Genomic DNA, 9,031 nt, shown 5'->3' on the forward strand with positions numbered 1-9,031 from the left:
ATTGGTGGTTCTGCCCCTCCCACTGGCCCTGGGGCCCCTCCCAACCCCGATCTAGATAAGGCCAGCCCAGGACTGCCTCATCTGGCAGTAGGCACTGGGCTGGAATGGGGCTACCTGGCTCCCCATGGCAGTGGGTACTGCTGCTTTTGGGGCTGCTGCTCCCTCCCGCTGCCCCCTTCTGGCTCCTCAATGTGCTCTTCCCCCCGCACACCACGCCCAAGGCTGAACTCAGTAACCACACAAGGCCTGTCATCCTAGGTAAGCCCCCACTAGGTCCCTGATGCATCAAACGAGACCTTGGGGAACGTGGGCCCTAGCACCTGACAGCAGCAGATGCTGTCAAGGTTCATCCGCCCCCACCATTAGCCCTCATGCCAGACTTGGTACGGGGAAGGGTCAAGGGTTTGTTCTATAGAGACGCCGCCCCTTTCCCTTCACACTGTTCTGTCTCCAAGTTGTCTTCTTCAGGGGTTTGGGATGGGGTGGTGGTCGGTGAATGGGATGCAGTCTGCCTGTGGCTTTGGCCAGGGCAGTACAAGTTGTGGCCGACTCCAGACACACTGGATACTGGGTTAAGCCCCACTGCTTCCTTGGCTTCTGCCTTACCAAGGACAAGCTACCCTAGTCCAGGACAGGACAGCAGAGGTCCAGAAAGGCCTGCCCCTTGCTCTAGGCCCAGCCTCTGTTCCCCCGTACCTATTTGTTCTCTCTTTGGACTTTGGCAATAATGGAAAGCCAAGCTGGATGTTTGTTTTGTGGGGGCGGAGGGCAGCGGCCTTGGTTCCTGCACCTTCCCTGCCTGAAGGGAGTCTGGAATTTGCAGAGCTGGTGAGACTGTAAGAAGTGTGACGGAGAGAGGATAAGTGTCACCAGAGCCTTGAGGGTGCGGGAGATGGAGGGGTGGGCTTTCTTGGTGACAGGGTTGGGGGTGTGGAGAGAAGCTAAGTCCAGAACAAAAGCTGGTGCCCACAGTGCCTGGCTGGCTGGGGAATCGTCTAGAAGCCATGCTGGATAAACCAAATGTGGTGAACTGGTTCTGCTACCGCAAGACAGAGGACTTCTTCACCATCTTCCTGGATCTCAATATGTTTCTACCCCTTGGGGTGAACTGCTGGATTGATAATACCAGGTATGTCCCATGTGCCCTACCCAGCCCCCTACACATTGCCCTTCGGCTGCTGGCTGCTAAATGTCCCACTGTCCCCAGGGTTGTCTACAACCGCAGCTCTGGGCGCATGTCCAATGCTCCTGGTGTACAGATCCGTGTCCCTGGCTTTGGCAAGACCTACTCTGTTGAGTACTTAGATGACAACAAGCTAGCAGGTGTGTGTGCTCAGGGAAAGGCAGGGGCTCTTCTTGGCCATCAGGCTGGCCTACCGGTGTAATGGACAGGGTCCCCTGTGTTGCTGCCTCCCCACAGGTTACATGCACACACTGGTCCAGAATCTGGTTAACAATGGGTATGTGCGGGATGAGACAGTGCGGGCCGCACCCTATGACTGGCGTTTGGAACCCAGTAAGTGCTAGCAGGGAATGGGTTGGGGGTATGACAGGTGGTCCCAGACCCTAATTGCCCTGGTGTCTACCCATCTCCAGGCCAGCAAGAGGAATATTACCAGAAGTTGGCAGGGCTGGTAGAGGAGATGCATGCTGCATATGGGAAGCCTGTCTTCCTTATTGGGCACAGCCTGGGCTGCCTACATGTGCTGTATTTCTTACTGCGCCAGCCTCAGTCCTGGAAAGACCGCTTCATTGATGGTTTTATCTCTCTTGGGGCTCCATGGGGTGGCTCTGTCAAGCCCATGCTGGTCCTGGCCTCAGGTGAGGAGCTTTTGATTGCTGTCTTCCTGTGTGGGGTGAGGGATGAATCAGATCACAGAGCTGGCTGTCACTCCAACTGAGCTCACAGTGTCACCCAGGGAAATTGTGGGGCATACAGCTGTCCATCAGCTCCTTGAAGACAGCACCATTAGGATGTCCCCTTGTAGAGTCTTTAGTGATGATAAGGGAGGTGATAGAGGAAGTCAGTCCCAGTAGTCTGTCAGCTTCCGATTTGTTCTATGTAGCCCCAAGTCCTCTACACTCTGGCCTTCAGCTTTTTTGCTCCCAGGAATCTGTTTTAATGAGAACATATTTGCCACAGCATGGCCAGACCTCATGCTCTGTGTTTCTGAGTAACTTCCCCAGGAACCCAACACTAATACAGCCACCACTCACTGAGTACCGTTTTATACTGGGCACAGCAAGGCCCAGCCTTCACTGTGGAAGTTCACAGTCTTGTGAGTAACTCACCAGACTATGTCACTGACTGTAAAACAGACGCCATCTAATCCTCCAAAAAAACAATCCTGTGACCAATGTGCAGCATAGGCCCCGTACAGGACCTGAGGAAGAATAGCCAGTACACACGCATGCACACACTCACACACACATACCACAGATCTCCCTCTCTTTAACTGACACACCGTTTGAGGCCCCATAGCTCTGTCTTACAGAAGTACCAGCATAGCCTCTTTGAGCTTGAGCATCAGGCCTGCTTTGGTCTGGGTCTTGGATTCAAGGTCAGGACAGTCACCAACAGGGTTGAGTTCTTCATGGAGGCAAATTGTGAGCCAGGCCCAGCTCCCTGTCCCACCGGGCTCTGTATCCACAGGCGACAACCAGGGCATCCCGATCATGTCCAGCATCAAGCTGAGAGAGGAGCAGCGCATAACCACGACGTCGCCCTGGATGTTTCCAGCCCGCCAGGTATGGCCTGAAGACCACGTATTCATTTCCACCCCAAACTTCAACTACACAGGCCAAGACTTCAAGCGTTTCTTTGAGGATCTGTATTTTGAAGAAGGGTGGTACATGTGGCTGCAGTCACGTGACCTGCTGGCAGGCCTCCCTGCACCTGGTGTGGAAGTGTACTGTCTGTATGGTGTGGGTCTGCCCACACCCAGCACCTACATCTATGACCATAGCTTCCCCTACAAAGACCCGGTGGCTGCGCTCTATGAGGATGGGGATGACACTGTAGCCACACGAAGCACTGAGCTCTGTGGCCGGTGGCAGGGCCGCCAGTCACAGCCTGTGCACCTGCTGCCCATGAATGGGACAGAACATCTCAACATGGTCTTCAGCAATAACACACTGGAACATATCAATGCCATTCTCCTGGGTGCCTACCGTCATGGTACTCCTGAGTCCCCCGCTGCCAGCCCAGGTCCTCCACCCCCTGAATAAAGACCTTTGCTGTTATAAGTCCTGTGAGGTGTGGGTTAAATGGAAGGCACTACTAGGATCCTTGGATTCATGTATCACCCGACCCAGAGGAGCATGAGGTGAGATGGGCTTTGCCAAGCCTGCCATTGAACTGAACAATGAGAGGTGTAGCGTCTCATTGCCCCGGTTGAGCAGCTCAGAAAGCCTGCCCTTTGCCTTCCTTCACAGTACCTGTGCCAATACTCAGATATAAGTACAGCTGTTGGAATGGGACACAGACATATGATTTGAATTCTAGTTGGATACAAGAGTGTAAAATAGGACTAGGCAGTGGTGGTACATGCCTTTAATCCCAGCACTTGGGAGGTGGAGGCAGGTGGATCTCTGAGTTTGAGGCCAGCCTGATCTATGTAGTTCCAGGATAGCCAGGGCCACATACACCTTGATTCAAAAACAATAAATAAATAAATATGGCTGGGCGATGGTGGTGCACACGTTTAATCCCAGCACTAAGGAGACAGAGACAGGCGGGTTTCTGAGTTTGAGGCCAACCTGGTCTACAAAGTTCCAAGTAGACCAGGGCTACTTGTCTGAGTTCCAAGACAGCCAGGGCTATAAAGAGAAACCCTGTCTTGAAAAAAACGACTAAAATAAATCAATAGAGTATAATATGGGGGCTGAGACTGGAGATCTGTTAAGAATGTAAAATTGGGGCCAGAGAGATGACTCAGAGGTTAAGAGCATTGCCTGCTCTTCCCAAGGTCCTGAGTTCAATGCGCAGCAACCACATGGTAGCTCACAATCATTTATAATGAGATTTGGCTCCCTCTGGCACATAGGCAGAACACTATACATACATAATAAATAAATAAATCTTTTTTAAAAAAAAAAAACCACACACACTCATAAGATTGCCTGGTGGTGGTGGTGCACCCCTTTCATTCCAACACTCGAGAGGCAGAGGCAGGTGGAGTTCTGAGTTCGAAGCCAGCCTTGTCTACAGAGTGATATCTAGAAGAGCCAGGACTACAGAGAGAAACCCTGCCTTGAAAAAACAAAAAAGGTCCGGGCAGTGGTGGTCTTTAATCCCAGCACTCGGGAGACAGAGGTAGGTGGATCTTTGTGAGTTCAAGGCCAGCCTGGTCTACAAGAGCTAGTTTCAGGACAGGCTCCAAAGCTACAGAGAAACCCTGTCTCGAAAAACGAAAGAAAGAGAGAAAGAAAGAAAGAAAGAAAGAAAGAAAGAAAGAAAGAAAGAAAGAGAAAAAGAAAAAACAAAAAAGGCAGGGGAATGGGAGGGCTGTCAGAGTTAAAGAGCACTGGCTGCTCCTCCAGAGAGGTCCTGAGTTCAATTCCCAGCCCAGCAACCATAGGTTGGCTCATAACCGTCTATAATGAGATCTGGTGCCCTCTTCTGCCATACAAGCAGAACACGATGGTCTACAGAGCTAGTTCCAGGACAGCCAGGGTTAAACAGAGGAATCCTATCTCGAATAAATAAATAAATGAATAAATAAATAAATGTTTAGAGCTAGGTGATGGCATTCAGGCTAGCCTGGTCTACAGATTGAGTTCCAGGACAGCCAGGGCTACATGGAGCAACCCTGTCTCAAAAACCAAAAAGAAAAAGTCTAGGAAGCTTGGGATCTGAAAAAATGACAATTCATCTAAAGGCTTAATTTGGGGCTGGAGAGATGGCTCAGCAGTTAAGAGCACTTGTGGCCCTTGCAGAGGACCTGGGTTTGGCTCCCAGCACCCATATGGTTCACAATCATTCGTTCCAGGGAATCTAATGCCCTCTTCTGACCTTGGTGGGCACCTGGCATCACTAGAACATAATTAAACCTAAAAGGGCTTCATTTATACTTGAAGAGGTATGTGGTTCAGAGTTTTGCCTGCATATATGTATGGGCTTGCAGTCAGATAAGACGGAGGAACTGAGGAGCGCCATGGAAGACCTGGCAAGGGGCACAATAGCCCCTACCCTCAAGCTCCCTGGAACCCGAGGCAAAGGTGAAAGTGAAACAGAAGCCACACAAAGAGGCCTGCAGCTTCTGAACTGGGGTGGAGGTGAAAGCGAAAGTAGGAAGCGAGAAGCGTCCTGAACAACCCCACCGGAGCCGAGGCAGACGCTTTTCTGCTTCCCCCACGGGCTTCACTCTTTTCATCTGATCGACCTCCGGATCTCAGCTGGCTTCCCTGCCCCGAGATGCTGAAGCAGGCAGTGGAATTCAGAGGAGGCTTCTCTTTCGAGAACTGCCAGAGGTGAAGGGGGAGTGGAGTTCTAGTTGGGAGACGCCAGCGCTCGACAGTAGAAGGCCTTTTTTTTTTTAACTGGTGGAAGTGGGGGAGCCTTATGTTGGGTGACCAAGTAGGGGGATGAGGAGATGAGGAAAGTAGAGATAATTTGGGGGGCCGGCTCAAGGGCTCTCCCTAGAAGCAGAACTGAAACGTGAGTCACCCCACTGTTTGCAGGAATGCGTCCTTGGAACACGTCCTCTCGGGCCTTCGGGTCCCTCATGCACGCAAGACCGGGACTACCATCGCGGGACTCGTGTTCCGAGTGAGCAGAGCGATAGGACTGGAGGGTTAGGATGGCGCCACTGCGGAGAAGAGAGTGGGCATTAAGGCTAGGCTCTTTCTCTGCAGGATGGAGTTATTCTGGGCGCCGATACGCGGGCCACTAACGATTCGGTCGTGGTTGACAAAAGCTGCGAGAAGATCCACTTCATCGCCCCCAAAATCTAGTAAGAATCCCCAGCCCGGTCCCCACACTCAAACACGCTGCACTGTCTGTCACTCACGCCCTCCTCTGTCCCTGCACGTCCCCGTCCACACCCACCATCCCTTTTCCCTCAGCTGCTGTGGAGCTGGAGTAGCTGCAGACACTGAGATGACCACACGGATGGCAGCTTCCAAGATGGAGCTACACGCGCTGTCCACCGGTCGTGAGCCTCGGGTGGCCACGGTCACCCGTGTGCTGCGCCAGACACTCTTCCGGTGAGGAGGTGGGGTAAAGATGATCCCTAGCAGGGGTCATTTATTTGCGGATAGGCGGGTTGACGGGGAGGCGGGTGGCGAGGAAAAGGCCAGGCTGCTGCCTGCAGAGAGACCGGAAGAAGCCAGGCCGGTGTGACCAAAACTGAGTTCCGGAAGAAGCCCAGTCAATTATAGGACGCCAGGTCACAGGAAGGGGAGGGACTCAGATCTAGAAGTGGCCTAAGACGCGGAGCCGACTCCAGTTGGCAGTAACAGCGCCCACTTGTCCACAGGTACCGAGGCCACGTGGGAGCGTCACTGATCGTGGGCGGGGTTGATCTGACTGGGCCACAACTCTATGGAGTACACCCTCATGGTTCTTACAGCCGTCTGCCCTTTACGGCCCTGGGTGAGTGCTTCCTTCCTTTTCCCACGAATCCTGCTCCTGCAACCCTACCTTCAAGGTTTGTTCCCCAGAGGAGACGACAACAGCTGACTTCAGATGCGCCTTTTCACCTGTAGGCTCTGGACAGGATGCAGCCTTGGCGCTGCTGGAGGACCGGTTCCAGCCAAACATGACGGTGAGCGACTTCTGCCCATTACTTCATGCTCACAGGTGGGGAGTGTCAAAACAAACAAACAAAAAAACTGACCAAGTAAGGAAGGCTTGGAAGTGAAGAAGATGACACCTAAATAGGGACCGAATAATGTTGAAGGTCCAGGCAGTAACCAAGCATAGACCACTGAGAGGTGCTCACAAGTGATCATTAACTGAAGGAAGAGGTAAAGCCCACTGCGGTTCTCATGAGGTATGAGGTCTGGACTTGGGAGTGCGATAGAAATTGGCGACTATGTGCTTCAGGAATAACTAAGGCCCAGAGAGAAACTTAGTGACAGAGGACTAGCTTGGTAGGTGGGAAGACCACTGGAAGGGCCCTGGAAGTGTAAGGGGCACTGAGAAGCTTGTACAGAGGACCAGGGAGTGGAGGCAACACAGGGTTTGGGGAGAAAGCAAGTCAGAAGCCAAGGGACTGGAATTTTGCCTGGCAGGAGAGAAAGGAGGTTGGGCTTGCACAGATGGCCAACTGTCTAGGCTTCAAGATTAACGAAGTCCCCAGGTTAGTGTGAGGCCACAGCAGGCTCACTTAACCTCATTCACACTACCACAGCTGGAGGCTGCACAAGAGCTGTTGGTGGAAGCCATCACTGCAGGGATTCTGGATGACCTGGGCTCTGGAGGCAGCGTGGATGCGTGTGTGATCACTGCAGCAGGCGCCAAGCTGCTGAGAACACTGAGCTCACCCACAAAGCCCGTGCAGAGGTAGGAGCAGGGGAAGGGAGGACCGCTGGCTGGGAGGACTGCCAGAACAGGACAGGCTGCATGCTGAAAGGCTGCCCCCCCCTCTCTTCTAGAGCTTCCAGTTACCACTTTGCTCCTGGAACCACAGCTGTCCTGACCCAGGAAGTGAGGCCCCTGAACCTGGAGCTTCTGGAGGAAACCGTGCAGGCCATGGAGGTGGAATAAAGTGGCCTAAGACTTAGAGCTTGGAACAAAGGGGAATAAACCCGGGAAATACAAACACTTAAATAAAAAAGACTCTGTCGTTTTTGAGAGGAGTGAGCCATAGGAGCTTTGTGTCTGGGGCTTCTAAGGACCACAGGCCTGGTTCCTTCATCACCATCTCAGCGGTCGGTCCAGAATTCCAGCTCTAGTCAGCACTGCAGGCTTTGAGGTGGAAAGCTACATCCTGTCATCCCCAAGCCTAATTCCACACAGTGGAAGCATACTCCACTGTAGAGGGCCGAGTTTGAACTGCATAGAAACTCTGTGCAGGGGTGACTTGAGGTAGCATTCTCACTGGCTTGGCAAACCAAGTCAGGAGGAGGCAGGCCTCTCCCATCAGTAGAGTGCCTTGCCAATGGTCAGTCCTTGAGAACACAGATGTGCACTGTGGTTCAAAGGCTCTGATTAGGTTGTGGTTTGTCTTCTGATGAGGTGTTTTTACATTATTATATTACAACAAGAGTTTTTCCCATGACACCGAGCTTTTTGTTTAGATTAGCTAGGGCATGGAGCTCTTGAAATTAGTTGCAACCAAGTGACTAGTCTATGAAACTATTTTCAAGTATTATGGGAACCTAGTTTGAATCATGATTTGAGTATTATAGAAAGAGCACTGGCTTTGCAATAAAGTTTGCAGTTGTGTCTCTTACTCTGCATCCCTTATGTCCTGATTTCTGCAGCACTACCCAGGGTCATCCATAACCGAGGAGGTTGGGGAAGGGTCCCAACACTCCACCAGTCTCCATCTTGAACGACCCCATAGACAGACCCTATTTATTGCCGTTCCCTGGCTTATCAGTGCTTCCCTATTGCTACCAGGTCCACCCTGGGATCCAAGTGAGCTAAACTGCTGATAGAGCAACTGTTTCCTGACTCTAAGGCCGGGTGGCAAGTCCTCACCAAGCACCCCTCATCAACCTACAGTGCCTCTAACTTTATGGCACCTCTCAAACGACCTGGCTGTGTGAGATGCTGGTGAAAAGCTGGGCCTTGTCTGCACATGCGGGGCTGTGAGTAGAGAGATGGATTCCAAGCTCTCTGGGCTGAAAGGGGTCATGAACTCATGGGGAAAGGTGACACACACGTAACAAGAAACTTTTGCTAAGCATCCACCTAGGGCCCGAGGGCCCGGGCCCCTGGGTTGCTGCTAGGAACATCCTGCTCTCAAGTAGCTAAGCCCCACTGGGTCTTCAGAGTGAATAAGCCACATTCTCCAGAGAGGTTCTTCTCCAGGCTGGACATCTTTGGCCCCTGACTTTGTGTTCCCTGACATTTTATTAT

At 52.2% G+C, this 9,031-nt stretch overlaps 2 protein-coding genes across 4 annotated transcripts; both read left to right on the forward strand.

Moving 5' to 3' along the window:
* The first annotated feature begins 69 nt into the window (after window positions 1-69).
* Window positions 70-3,246, forward strand: Lcat (lecithin-cholesterol acyltransferase). 3 transcript variants are annotated; one of them, XM_048437055.3, is made up of 6 exons: window positions 70-258; window positions 973-1,129; window positions 1,208-1,323; window positions 1,421-1,516; window positions 1,597-1,821; window positions 2,654-3,246. In XM_048437055.3, the coding sequence occupies exons 1-6, from the start codon at window positions 105-107 to the stop codon at window positions 3,226-3,228; spliced, it is 1,323 nt and encodes a 440-aa protein (XP_048293012.1). In that variant the 5' UTR covers window positions 70-104; the 3' UTR covers window positions 3,229-3,246. The 3 variants fall into 3 exon arrangements, with proteins under 3 accessions (XP_048293012.1, XP_048293015.1, XP_048293014.1); XM_048437058.3 differs by having other exon boundaries at window positions 119-258; window positions 960-1,129; XM_048437057.3 differs by lacking the exon at window positions 70-258 and adding an exon at window positions 843-883.
* A 2,021-nt stretch (window positions 3,247-5,267) lies between these two features.
* Psmb10 (proteasome 20S subunit beta 10) lies at window positions 5,268-7,781 on the forward strand. Its single transcript, XM_087900233.1, has 8 exons — window positions 5,268-5,472; window positions 5,683-5,770; window positions 5,857-5,954; window positions 6,067-6,207; window positions 6,480-6,595; window positions 6,709-6,767; window positions 7,356-7,507; window positions 7,600-7,781. The coding sequence occupies exons 1-8, from the start codon at window positions 5,417-5,419 to the stop codon at window positions 7,709-7,711; spliced, it is 822 nt and encodes a 273-aa protein (XP_087756359.1). The 5' UTR covers window positions 5,268-5,416; the 3' UTR covers window positions 7,712-7,781.
* Window positions 7,782-9,031: the final 1,250 nt, after the last annotated feature.

This window comes from Myodes glareolus, chromosome 22 (assembly GCF_982192425.1).
Source record: "Myodes glareolus chromosome 22, mMyoGla1.1, whole genome shotgun sequence".
NCBI classification, from domain to species: Eukaryota; Metazoa; Chordata; class Mammalia; order Rodentia; family Cricetidae; genus Myodes; species Myodes glareolus.